The sequence below is a fragment of the Pseudorca crassidens genome, chromosome X (genome assembly GCF_039906515.1).
Source record: "Pseudorca crassidens isolate mPseCra1 chromosome X, mPseCra1.hap1, whole genome shotgun sequence".
Lineage (NCBI taxonomy): Eukaryota > Metazoa > Chordata > Mammalia > Artiodactyla > Delphinidae > Pseudorca > Pseudorca crassidens.
The window spans coordinates 121,372,453-121,386,921 of record NC_090317.1 but is presented as its reverse complement, the minus strand read 5'-3'; the positions used below and the strand labels follow the sequence as shown (position 1 = coordinate 121,386,921).

At 42.9% G+C, this 14,469-nt stretch overlaps 1 protein-coding gene across 1 annotated transcript in view; it reads right to left on the bottom strand.

Annotated features, from left to right (window-relative positions):
* Positions 1 to 14,469, bottom strand: part of PIR (pirin) — a 102,250-nt gene that overhangs the window by 19,618 nt on the left and 68,163 nt on the right. Inside the window, exons 7-8 of the mRNA XM_067724680.1 lie at positions 10,325 to 10,401; positions 2,799 to 2,843 (exon numbers count right to left, since the gene is read on the bottom strand). Coding sequence (XP_067580781.1) covers positions 2,799 to 2,843; positions 10,325 to 10,401 — 122 coding nt within the window. The remainder of the gene's footprint in view (positions 1 to 2,798; positions 2,844 to 10,324; positions 10,402 to 14,469) is intronic.

The following is a 14,469-nucleotide window of genomic DNA, read 5'->3' as shown; positions in this document are numbered from 1 at the left end:
AACAAGGCTCTAACTACTGATTCAAAGAGGGTTTGAAGATTATTTGTTAATCTTTCTCCCCTTCAACTTCTACAATGTCATTTAAACTGAAGGGGTTCAGAATGAGACTCCCCAAGATGTGCCCCTTTGGCACGCAGATTGTTTTGAGCTGAAGACAGTCAAGGCCCAAAAGACTCAGGAAGAGCTTCCAACCACTCTCTTAACTACCTTAAAGAATTTAGCTAAGGGGCCTGGTTCAAAGAGAGAGCTATTACCAGAGATAACTTTCATCTGAATGACCTACCTGGATGGCAGGGCAAACATCTAATTACCAAACATCTGCTCTTCTTATCGTCCTGTGAATTACTCTCCTCCCCTTTGAAGCCCCAGGTTCCTATCTCATTCTTTGGCTCAGGATGGCATCTGCCCAACTTGCCCTTGGGTCTCTCATTTTACGGGACCCCTGTGCCTATGTAATTAAGTTTGTTTTTCTCCTGTTAACCTGTCTCATGTCAATCTAACTCATAGCCCAGCCAAAAAGAACCTAGAAGAGTAGAGGAAAAATTTGTCCTTGCCTATAAAACCAAAGTCAAATGTGAGCTTTTGTAGCGCCCACAAGCTAAGAAAGGTTTTTATGTTTTCAAATGGCTAAAAACAATCCCAAGAGTAGTAGTTCATGACACGTGAAAAATATATGAAATTCACATTTCAGTGGCCATAAATCAACTTCTTTTGGAACAACCATCCCAATTATTTATGTATCACCTGTGACTGCTTTTGTGCTACAAAGGCAGGAATGAGTCACTGCAACAGAACCGTGCGGCCCGCAATGATGAAGACGGCTGCTGCGTGGCCCTGTCCTTGCTCATTCTACGCGTTTCTGGTATCCTTAGCACCGCAGAATCCACGTGCTTTATTACTTTCCGTTTGTGCAGATTATTTTATTTCTCCTGAAATCCTAAGTCGGGGTGCTACCTCCACAAAAATGGCTTTTACTCCATTTTAGAAAGTACTATGTGATAACCAAGATTTTCAAAAGATCATAAAAACAAATGACGCTTCATCCCTTCCAGATGGTTAATATAGTTTAATGTGTGTGCCCACGGACTTGTGATACGACTACTAAAGTGTTTTCACACTTCCTCAAATGCTGAAATAAATGAATTTTGCTTCTGAATCATAATTGAAATGCTAATCAATGAAAGAGGAACTAAGCCCATTTCTGTGGTATAAAATCAAAATACACGAGCTCGTGGTACCACTATTTTTCAGAAGATTAATTTCAGGCAATTAAACTGCCCTTCTGGAGAATATAAAGAATGCTTTAAATGGCTTTGGGTGTAGCCTTCAAGCCCTCAGCAGACAGTATCAGTGAGCCAGCTGTCTGGGGCTGGGAGTGTGTTGTCCAAGGAGTAGCCGTGCTAGGGCAGCAAGCTCACTGCAGAGGAGGCTACCCTACAGGTTGGGGTAAAGAGCTCCAACCACAGAGGGCCTCAGAAATGGGATTCTTGGCCTGTAGCTTGGAGCGGTCAGATGCTCTGCTCCATCCCCCTCACCCCGTCCACACCACCCATCACGGCCATGAGGGGCAGGGAAGGGGAGAAGGGAGGCTGGTTCTCCTACTGTAGGTTTTCCCAGAAGCACTGCCTGAGGTGCATATTTGAGTCCAAGGAGTCTATCTGGGAGGCAGTCCCAGGAAACACCAGTCCAGGAATTGGGAAAGTTAGACAGGAAAGGGAAGGCAGACAATGAAGGACATGTTACCAAGGACGCTCACGTGGGTTGCTTGAACATAACGCCTCCAGGAGACTCTAGGAAAAGGCGTCACACACAGGCCTCAGCGCTATCCCACCTGAGGGGCAAGGCAGCTTCCTTAGCACTTTCATCCCGCCCTGACTGGGGCAGAGTAGCCTTCCCAGGATTCAGAGAAAGCCTCAGGCCAAGAAACACAGGTACTACTGGCAGTTGGAAGTTGGTCAGTGGGCCCTGACAAACCTACAGCGACCTTTCCTGGCCTTCATGCTGCTTCTAGGAGGATGGGGAGAGTGGGAGTAGATACAGGCAGGAGCCAGCCTACTCTACAAGCTCCACTCTCCCACCACTCCTGGCTCTTCTACTACTGGGTTGGCTAAAGGCTTTAGACTGGAAAAGACAAGTTAGATGGTGTGGTTCCTGTGCCGTCACTGTACAAAGGATATGGGGTGGGGCACAGGGAGTGGAATTGACAAGCCCTTGGTTCTGGTCCCAGGTCTACCAATGCGTAATTCTGGCAAGTTTAATAGCTCTCTAGACTTTACATACCTCATCTATAAAATGAGAGTTGACTGGGTCTCAAACATCCCTTCTAGACTAGACTCAACAAGTGACACATGCACAGCCCCTCGGAATAAAAGAAAACCGACTTAGACATTTCTCAGAAGCACCTGGGACTGCAAATTCACCTCCTTCCACCTCCCAGGAGATAGTGTCCTGCTCCCCTTGCAGCCCATTAAAGCTGTATCAGTATGGGGCTTGCCAACATCCTAGCAAGGTGTCAACCCACATAACTGCGCCTGGACCTTACATTTGCACACAGGCCACAGTAAAATGGCTGCTGTCATGTCTGGTGTTCCTGTTCTCCTCCCTCACTGAATACACTGGAAGCTGAGAGGTGCCCTGCCCTGGGTGTACCAGGATGTACCAGGATGTACAGGGGGCTGGTGCCGAACAGGAGGAAACACAGTATTCAATTACACGAAAGGTTTCATCTTACCTTTCCTTCCTGGCAGTAGTTTAAATGATATTGCAATTGAACCCAAAGCAACAGACGCATCACTTACCAATATACACATTTCCAGATATGGTATAAATGAAGCTTGTCCACCCTGAAAAAGGACCAGCGACATTAAAAGGTTAGTGTCCATAATGCCAAAAGGAACAAAGAGATAACGATATCAAATATTTAATACTCTACATATGACATACAAATATATAAACTTATATAAGTTACAGATACAAAAGGTTTGAAAGTGAAATCTTTTAGATATAAATACATTTTAAAACTTAAGTTCTGTAAACAGTTTTAAGCACAGTCCCACATGCATGCATTCACACACAAACACACACACCCCCCAAAACCTAAAGGAACTGGCCTCAAGTACTTAATAGCCACCCAAGCAGGCAGTGCGCTATTCACTGGCTATATATCTATATGCCAACAGCTGTACTAACAAACAAGCTGTTCCTTCCGGGTTGAACATCATGTTAAGAACTACAACACACCAGTCTGGCTTATCTTCAGTTCCTTGGGCCTCCGAACAGTTTTTTTGTTTTTTTTGTTTGTTTGTTTTTGGCTGTGTTGCGTCTTCGTTGCTGTGCGCGGGCTTCTCATCGTGGTGGCTTCTCTTGTTGCGGAGCACGGGCTCTAGGTGTGCGGGATTCAGTAGTTGCGGCACGCGGGCCCTAGAGCACACAGGTGGGATTCAGTAGTTGCGGCACGTGGGCTCAGTAGTTCTGGCTCGTGTGCACCAGAGTGCAGGCTCCTTAGATGTGGCGCACGGGCTTAGCTGCTCCATGGCATGTGGGATCTTCCCGGACCAGGGCTTGAACCTGAGTCTCCTGCATTGGCAGGCAGACTCCTAACACTGCGCCAACAGGGAAGTCCCCTCCAAACAGTTTTAAGTGACAACCCACTATCTGCCCTCTTGGACCGAGCACTGGATTTCCACGGATATTTACGTATTGTCCCTATGGCCCACAGGGGACGCTGCAGCGCCACTGAGGGACATGAATGTAGGAGTGGCCAGCCCAAAACAGAATCAGAACATCACTCCATGTGCCTTTGGGAGAAAAGAAGATCTGCGAAGGGAATGCAGGGCCGAGTCCAAGGTACAAGGGCAGGACCCACACTGGAGCCTGTGAGAGAGTCAACGTGGTGGCAGAGTAAACAAAACCAAGGCAGGCATGGAAGAATCACAGAGGACAAAGTAGACTCTAGGGATGTGGCTGTGCTGGCAGGTGGGTTGAAAAGTGCAAGAGAGGCCCACGTGATAAGGCATGACTGATCAAACTTAACATAAACTGAGTCTGGTTTGGAAAGCCTGAAGGATGGCAAAACAAAGACAGACACTCAGGTGGACGCCAGACGATATTTTTTTCATCCTCCTATTTCACACTTTTTCCTCCCCGAGATTTTACGAGAATGAGTGTAAGGGCTCTGGAATTAAGTCTAACTGCTCAGAGCACACTCGCTCTTTTGCTCCCTTACTGACCCACTTGTTCAGTCTTCCGAGCTCGGCCTCCCATCATCCAGTGACCAGCTACCACACAGGTGTACTTGTTGTGGGTGGAGACAGAAAGACGAAGGCACAGCCAGGGGTCTTCACATTGTCCAATTTGGGGGGACGGAGGTTCGTGCTAGATGCTGAAAACACATGCTAACTGTTCCCGGCCCATAAATATCATTAGCAATTTGGTTTTTGTGTTTTCAGTTTCTTTTCTCTTTTATGCACTATATATTATTTGCTTAAAAACTAGAACTCAGTGTTCTATTTTGGATAGCTTTCCAAAACACAGAGAAATAATTCATCCTTGGGAAAGACTGCAAAGCATTCCATTGCAAGGACGTGTTGTGACTGACATAATCGATCCTCTCCTCGTGGTTGAAAGGTATTAAAAAATTAATGGTTTCCAAGTTTGACAGAACGTCAAAGCTCTCAATTGTTCAAGTGGGTTTTTATTTGGAATCATTTTGATTGTTCTAAACTCATTTCTCCTCCACCACCTTTGCTTCATTCCTACTCACCCTTCAAGCAGAAAACTAGTCTACACATAATTGCCTCGGTCTGTTTTCTTTCTCTTTTTATCTTTTTAAATCTTTTATCCAGAAGGACCAAACGTTTGCTTAAAGGAATGGCCAAGTCAATGTATTATGTGCATTCCCCTGTTGTTGTTCCTTGCAAAAGTCTTCCATTAGGATACAGACTCCACCTTCACCATCAATAACACAATTCATGCTACTGGCTAGAAGGCACAGTGTTACAGGGAATAAAATAGGAACAGAGGGCAATTTCCTTTTTTCCTTCTTTTTATCATGTTGTCTATCTGCACTGCACTCGCTTCTACTGAACCTAGTTTAATTCCCACTAAGCATTTTTTCTTAAAACTATAGCAAAACAAGAGTCAAATCATGTGAATGCTTACTATATGTTTATGAACTACCACATTTTTTTGGAATTCCTTCTCTGCCAAGAGCAGGATTGTATCATCAAAGAGTTCTCTTGTGAGATTTTCAGGTCCCTCCCATCTTTCTTTGTTCCCCTATCTTTCCCCCCACTTTTCTGTCCTGCACCAGGAATGGATACCATCCTGGCATTTTTATTTCTGTCTGAGGTCACAGGCCCTGCAACTGTGGTCTCCAAGCTACTGGCTCTTCACAGCTGGGAAGCTCTTTCCCCTCCCTCCCTCAGTCAATGACAACGAACAGGAGCTGGGATGAAGGTCACATTAACCCCTGGTCCTGTAGCTTGGGTTAATCGGCAACACATTTATGTCAGCCCTTCTTCAGTCCAACAGAAGACGTGGAAAACTTTTCTTTTAAACACAAATCATTTTCTGTGGCATTTGCTCTCATTTCCAGGGAGGTTCCCAATTCTTGCAAACATCCCTAGTGAGAGCGTTTCTTGGCCTACATTCCTTGCCTTAACCCAGCTCATTTTCCTTCCCCCTCAGTCTTAAGTTCATTATTTCAAAGAACTTTCCAATGGCTGCTTATACATGAATGTGTAGAGAAAGCAGAAAAACATGACTTGGTGGCACGCCAAATCCATGACAAAGGTCAGCTCTGGGTTCGAAAGGGGAGAGGGGAACAGGGCTAAGGAGAGAAGAAACCTCTACCCAAACTCTGGGTCACACCAGCTGCCACACCTCAAAGCAGTGCTGGTTCCTAAGAGCCTCCCCCCAGATGGCTCTGCATTCAGCTTGGGTAGGCAGCTCACTCACCATGGACCTCATGCCTGGCCTCCTGGACAGGAGGCAGACCCACCGGCTCTTCCCTTCCCCCTCCTCATTCCACCAAATTATTTGTTAATTTTTCCTTTGAAATAATTTCAGACATACAGAAAAGTTACAAAAATAGTATAGAGAATTACCATACACCACTCACCCAGATTCTCCAAAAGCTAACCTGTTATCACATATGCTTTAACATTCTCTCTAGAAATATACATCATTCTTTACTTTCTGAAATATTTGCGAGTAATCTTGGAGACATGATACCCCGACCTTGAAATAATTTCCTAAAAACAAGGATATTTTCCAACGTAACCCTAGTGCACTTATAAAAATTATGAAATACAGTATCAGTTTAAAAATTATGACCATTAACACAATACTATTAGCTATGTACAGATATTCAAATTGAGCTAGTTGTCTCAGTAATGCTTTTTAGGGCAAAAAGAAAAAAACATGTCTAGGCCAGGATGGAATCCGGGTTCACATGCGGCATTTAGTTGTCATGTCTAATCTCCTTTCATCTGAAATAGCTCCTCAGTCGTTTTCTTCATTAAAAGTACAGACCCATTATTTTGTAGAATGTCCCTCAGTTTGGGTTTCTGTGATGTGTCCTCATCATTAGACCACATTGTTTGTTAATCCCTTTCCCTCTCAACTTTAGAGACTGGTTTTTGTTTATTTTCAATACTTTAATATTTTAGTTCAGAAGAGCACAAAGGATGAAACAATGAACATAGACATTGGCATATTTATTTCATATCTTTCTTCTCTTTTAGGTGAGAGAAACAGCCCCTAACTGGTTACCTCCGATCAGTTTTCTACACGCAGAGAACGTGACTTTGTTGCAGGAGAAGGGGGCACGAAAGAATGGTCACGTCCCAGGTCTCATCCGAGCCCCTGGGACGGGCTGCCAAGTGAGGGTCCTTGGCTTCACAAAGGAAGGAATTCAAGAGGAAGCTGAAGTAGAGTGAAAGCAAATTTATCCAGGGAGATATGTGCTCCATAGACAGAGTGCGGTCCATCTCAGAAGGCAAGAGAGGCCTCTAGGGTGTGGGGACGTTAGATTTTATGGGCTGGGTAATAGGCTAACGAGTGGGAGGAGTATTCCAGCTAATTTGGGGAAGGGGCGGGGATTTCCAGGAATTGGGCCACGGGCCATTTTTCTGGCCTTTTATGGTCCGCCTGGGAACTGTCGTGGCAACTGTGGGTGTGTCATAAACATGCTAACGTATTACAATGAGCGTATGATGAGGCTCAAGGTCTACAGGAAGTCAAACCTTCGGCCATCTTGGGCCTAGTAGGTTCTAACCAGTTTTTGTTGTACGTATCTGCTTCGACTGTCACATCTCTCTCTCTCACTCTGACTCCCATCTCCCTCTTTCATTTATACAGATCCTTAGGATTACATCAGCCCACCTGGATCACCCAGGCTAATCTCCCCATCTCAAGATCCTTAATTTAATCACACCTGCAGCATCCCCTATACCATGTAAGGTAACACATTCAAAGGTTCCAGGATTAGGTCGTGGACATCTTCGTGGGGCCATTATTCTGCTTACCACAGAATAATGCGATAAGCTATATGTTCTCTGAAGAAATTTTGTGGACTGATGTACATATACTCTAAAGAAAAGTTAAAAGTTGAGGGAAGCAAAATTAAGTTTTTCGATACCATAACATCCTCCATTTTTTAACACTCCAGATCATGCTTTTAAATGCCAAGTAGCAGGGATACTGTGAAGGAAGATGGAGAAAACAGAGTGCTTGTTGAGGGCCCAACTTTGATGCAGTCAGTCAGAAGACAAAGGGGACAGGAGGACCAGAAGGCGCAAGTTTCTCGGCAAAGATTGATATTTTCCTAGAAATACAGATTTATGTCCTTCTCAATGAATGATAACACATGGTGCTATCTGTATATCAGTTTGCAGCGAGGGAAATCAGACTGCTTTGCAAGAGATGGTAAAAGTCACTGCAAAAAAACACAAAACACGAAACACAACTACTTATTCTTACTTTAGCCAAGAACCAACATGAAAAATGTGAGAGGAATCTGGTACCGTCAGGGACTCAACAGATTGGATTCTTTGTGAGTGATGCACCATCTAGCTCAATTTCTGATATCAAGTGCCTTCCAAATCATCACTGCATGAAACATCTGTTTTCCGCAAGGTTAGCACAGCCCCACAGAAATGTGCCTTGCCCAAAGGAAATAAAGAGATGGTAAAAATCGATTCCAATATTATTTATGGGATGGAATTCAGATAAAACCTGTCTGACTCATGAGAAATGTTGCCAGTCTCCCTTAACTGGATGTCCCTTGGGACATATGCTTTTTTCTGGTGTCAGAAATGGGATGGTAGCAGTGTATGCCTCTATTTCTATCCCTTTAGTCTGGTGATGATACAAGAAAGTCAACATTGAATTAGTTAGATTGCAAAGCTTACGCCAAAAGCCAAACAAAACCCAGACATCCACGTCAAATCCCTTTACCGTGAGTAGCAAAACAATCAAAATATTATAAACAAAACACGATCAGGACCCAGCCAATGGGCTACACATTTCAAGGAATATTTGATGCAACAAAGCACTCAAGTAAAATGAATTTAGACAGGCCTTGAATTTTATACTGGAATTTGACCTGGAAAGGCGGATAAAAAAAAAAAGAGACAAAAGGTGAGCTTGACGTGAATGGTTTGATAATAAAACTTGTACAGTATAATTTTACTAGCCAGTATGCTGGATTACAGGCAGCCAGTACTATTGAGTCTGTAAATAGTAAGTGCTTTATAATACCTGAATTAATTGTTTGTCTGGCACTGGACAGGGAAGCCTCAAACGTTAGACTTGTCACCTAACGCAATGAAGGCGTGTATGACTGTATACGGGGGGTGAGGGCACGGTGGGGGGGAGAACACACTGTAAGTGGAAGTGACATATTGGAAAAGAAAGGTTCTTCTGCATAACTGGGTTTATAACAGACTCGTTTAAAGTGGGTTTAGAGCGACTCAGTGATATACATGCATTTCTAAGCTACTTGTTTTTGTATGCATTCCAAAACATTTTTGAAAACAAATCTCAGGTTTAAAATTCATAATGACAAGATAATCTAGAAGTACAGCTTTGTAAACTGACAGATACACATTCTCTTATGAGGCAATATATAGGGTGGCAGCGGAGTGCAGAGTCAAAATTAACATGAACCACACACGCAAGTGTTGGTGGGGTCATGGAGAAACTGCAGACCACTGTGCAGTAGCCAGGCGCAGGGAACAAGGGGAGCACCCGCTGACAGGGAAGAGCTAAATGCATCGTCGTCAACCCATGGCGTAGAACGTCGCCGTTCAACCAAGCCATACGAGCAGACTCGGAGGAACTTCCATGAGGTATTGTCTGGTCACAAAAGCAAGATGCAAAAAATCTATTTCTGGTATGATTCCATTTTAGTAAAACAAGGACAAAATAACCCTGTATGTGTGTATATTTACATGCACATAAATGAAAGTGGAGAAGAGTAAGCGTCGAGAAAAACACTGTAAGACCTAATTCAAGGATATATCTGGCATCTACTGCAGATCTGGGATATACAGGGAGGATACTGCTATGGGTGGATGAGGGACGGAAAGGGTTTAGAGGAAAGCAAACTCGAAAGTAAAAGAAAAACCCACAGCACTAAAACTTCAAGCACACGTGCTATCACATTTATTGTTATAAAAATTATGTATGAAGGTAGACATATGCATTCATGTGAAAAATCTTCCTGTACTTAAAAATGCCCAGAATGAAAGAAACCAAAGAAGAAAACAATGGGTCTGAGGTTGATGCCTAATGACCTCAGGGGTGGCCATTTTTAAAAATAAAACTGGCCTTAAACACTTGGGAGTTTTCTAACTGTTCTTTGGATTTAAACGACGACTTAAAAGTAAATCCTCCATAACCAAAGCTGTACCTCAATCGAAAATGCACTTGTTCATAACTAACACAGATTGGATTGCCCTCCAGGAACTCTGTGAGTCAAAGGTGGCCTAGAAGTCAGGAGACCTGGGTAAACGTCCTGCCGTGTCCAGTGAGTCCTCACGTGGCCTTGAGCAAGGAGCGCATGTGTTGGGTCTCAGCGTTCACAATGACAAAATGAGGGGCGGCCCCAAGGGTTCAGCCCTAACATTCTCTGAATTCCTCCTGATTTTCTTAACTTGAAAAGCTCAAGCAGTATTTGCTAATTTAAACATAATTAAACGTAAACAAGGTTCATAGAACTTTGTGTTGAGGTTCAGAAACAAGTCCATTCCAGAGAAAGCAGCCCCTTGTGGGTTTTTTTCCCCCTGAAATGATCACTAAACTGCAGAGCCCATCATACCTTTAGGAATAGGCTGGGAATGCTTTGCTCCTTGGCCCAATCTGAAGTCCAAATATAAAGTTGGTGTGTGAGTGTAACTCTTGGACCGCAAAGAAAAAGGAAATCATCACCATCTTTCCAGGAATAAGGTTCATCTTTACCTCAGCTGGACCCTCTGTCATGGGCCTGGAGTCTGGATCCATTAACATATACAATTCCTCCTTGGGAGATGCTGTTAAAGCAGGGAGGATGGGCTGCCAATATAGCCCCCTTCTAAGGGTCGCAGTCTAAAAGTTAGCCCTCCTAGCTTGACAAGCTAATTTCCAGATGACAGCTGTCTCCCTACAGCCATTTCTCAAATATGATCCAATGTCAATAGTTTACTGCCTAATAGCTGCTCCAACTTTCTCACTTCTACCCTTCTACTGAATGTGGTAGGTTAATGCACATCAGATGCATCTTTCTTCCCCAGGTCTCAATAAAGCCATGTCTATTTTGAAATTCAAAGAGGGCAGCCTGTAAATATTTTTATTTGTTCTAACTTGGCCCTCTTGCATAAAAAGGTGGTCCAACACTGCTGGTCTGAAAAAGCCACAGCTCAAAATGTAAGAAAGACCCACTTTTGCAGGATTTTCCATTGTAAACAGTGGCTTTGATTCGATCAACAGTTCAGCAGAGTTTGTAATTCAATATAACACCATTCTGAATCACTGGCACAGACCAAAATCTGAGGGATTATCACTGTTGCCATAAACTTTATGATGTTTCATTGTTTACCCCAAAGTCCCAGTGGTTCTGTTCTACTTATTTTTTTTAACTTAAAAAACACACAGAGATGAAAAAGTACATAACGCCAGATTCGGCAAGGACGTGGAGTAACTGGAACTTTCATACGCTGCTGGTGGGACTATCACTTGATATAAACACTTGAGAAAACTGTATGGCAGTACATAGTACAGATGAATACATGCATAATCTATGACCCAGCATTCCAACTCAACAGGCGTGTCCCCAACAGACATGTCCACCTGAAGACATGTACTCAAATCTTGATAGTGACACTGTCAGCAATAGCCCCAAGCTGGAAATATTCCCAATGTCTTTAATGATAGAATGGATAAATGAACTGTGATATATACAAGGGACTACAATACAGCAAAGAGAATGAAGGAACCCAGCTATATGCAACAACTCAGATGAATCTCACAAGCACAATGTTGAACAAACGAAGGCAGACACAGATTGTATAACATATGATTCCACTTCTATAAAGTTCAAAACAAGGCAAAACTAATCTATCGTATCAGAAGTCAGAAAAGTGGTTACCTTGGGAAGGTCAGTAACTGAATGGGGTTTAAAAGGGCGCTTCTGGAGCCTGGCAATGTTCTGTTTCATGATTTCACGGATGAGTTCACTTGGTGAAAATCCTCTGAGCTGTACACATGATTTGTGCACTTTTCTGTGTATGTTATATTTTAACAAAAAGCTTACACTCGTTAAAAACATGCATGTGTAAATAGACCACAAAAGAAAATCCAGAGCCCATAATTATTTACTATCCTTGATAAAGGCATCATTTGGCAGAGAATAACTATGTAAACTCTATGAGGACATGGACACATCTGCCCTTTTCACCCGGGGCCAATGCACAGGGCCTGTCACATAGTAGGTGTTGAATAAATATTTACCAAATGATGTTTCATAATGGAAAATCTCATGTATAATAACAAATCTATTTTAAAAGAATAACCAATTTATTTACAGTATACATAGCATATTCATCAATTGCTTTACCAACACGCAGCAAAATGCCTCTCCTCAGGACAAGTGACTAGGTATGGCCCACGTGTATGTCTGTACTTTAAGTTTTAGAATAGAGAATTGCAAATAATGCTACCGGAAGATTGTTCCCTTTCCTGTAAAAGTCTCATGTATAGAAGCTTTGGGCTTTAAGTGGTCTGGTACGTGGTTTTATGTGGCTTAGGAGGACAAGCTGCATCTATACAGCTCCAAAAGCTGGAAAGGCAAATTCCCCTGTGCATACATAAATGAAAGCAGAAAGACCTGTGACATCAAGGGCAACCTGAGGCCAAAGATTCCCAATCAATCTGAAGAGCCTGGATCACACATGAAACAAGGGCAGCACCCGCGGGATGCAGGGTCTGATCCTCTAGCATCATGAAGTGTGTAAGGCACCATCTGGAAAGGATCTGGTTTTGCCTGATGAAGACTTCTAAAATTACTTCTAAAAAGATCAAGGGGAAACTTCACTTAGTATCGGATGACTCCTCTTCCTGGGCAATATTTTGCTCTCTTCCAGAAAAAGAAGGTTCAAGCATCTTTCCCAACCTCTGCCTCCAGGGCCGCTGCAGTATCCCTGCCTACAGCAAGGACATGAATCAAAAAGAGGCTCTCGGTTTAACTTTTACTAGAATTCTCCCAGAATGTAGTCATAAAAATCATTCCAACCTGGAAACCAGGAGCCTCTGATGCTGGTATTGCTTTTCCTGCTGACTAGCAAAGCCTTTATCTTCTTCTGGGCTTATCACTCAATCTGAAAATCTGGTGTTGGGACTTCACTGATGTTGAAGTGTATTTCTGCTTCTGAAATCTGAAGTCAGAAAATTTTAATGTCTTCCTCCACTTTTTAATATTGTAAATTCCCTTCTGATTTCTCAGACTAGAGCTGTAGAGAAGTGAGAACGTGGCTGGGGCGAGGGAGAGCCATGAGGGCTGTGGGTAGTGAATAGGGGGCTGCTGGCTAACTGCACTACTCTTGCCCTCAAGCTCGGCCATCAGTTTTGCCCTCCTGGTGAGCTCTTTTCTTCCTGCCTCTAGCTTCTCAAACTAATCCATATTGTCCCCAAAACAGTAACCTCTCTCTCTAATGCTGCAAGGACACAGATATGCGTATGCACACACAGACACAGAATTCTGTACTTACGTATTCGTTTACAAAATTGTAAACAAACCAACGAGAGACATTATAAAGCCACGAATATATCCTCCTGCCTTACAGTGTGAAAAGGGCTACAGGGAAATATGAAATTCATTTTGAAGGTGTTTTTCACAACATCTATAGCCAAAAACAGAATTCGGATTCTACTCTCCTTTTTGTACTGAAAATCAGATCATTGACGTTTTCAATATAACACGTCTTGAATAAGCAACTACCCAAAACCTATATGTACATTATTCTATTTCAGTTAATCCATCCTGAGATAAAATTCAATTTGAAAGCTGTTCCCATGAGTGTGTGTATACATATATGTATGGATATATATACACACACATACACACACAGTTTTTGAAAAGCAAAAAGGTATTGCTTTTTAAGATTTTGATCTTCCTTGGTAACTGCTGGAATAGCAAATGTAAATTCTGTTCATTTAACTCAAAGATGATAATGCCAGGCTCAAATGCACTTTGAGCAAATCTGGACTTAATTTTTCCATCACACACACTGCTGCTTTGCAACTATAAAGAAATGTCGCCATTAGGCACACTCTTTCCTGAGTTCTGTTTTGTTTCTTTTCATGTATAGTATTAAACTATTAATAGACCCTCAAAGTAGAATGAAACTTTAATTAAGCAAATCATTCCTTTTTGTCCTCAATCTATCTATTTCCACAGGATTAAAATAAATTGGTCCAAGGCAACCCAGAATAAAACATTTCTCTATAAACCTGTTTCAGCATGTACCGAACTAATGCACCTGAATTCCATCAGTGAAATTACTTTCTTTTCCCTTTTTCTTTTGGTCCCGATTAACACTGCCTGCACAGGTACTAAAATCCCAAGCTATTCCTCTCTTGTCTTTCTTTTCTTCTCATTTCTTAATTCTCTCTTTAAAGCATTTGGGAAACTTATCTTTAAAGGTTTTAGTCTGGGGCTTCCCTGGTGGCCCAGTGGTTGAGAGTCTGCCTGCTGATGCAGGGGACACGGGTTCGTACCCCCGTCTGGGAAGATCCCACATGCCGCGGAGCGGCTGGGCCCGTGAGCCATGGCCGCTGAGCCTGCGCGTCCGGAGCCCGTGCTCCGCAACGGGAGAGGCCACAACAATGAGAGGCCCGCGTACCGCAAAAAAAAAAAAAAAAAAAAAAAAAAAAAAAAGTTTTAGTCTGTATTTTAAAAGCCCAACGGCTTAAAATCTTAACAGTTCAAAT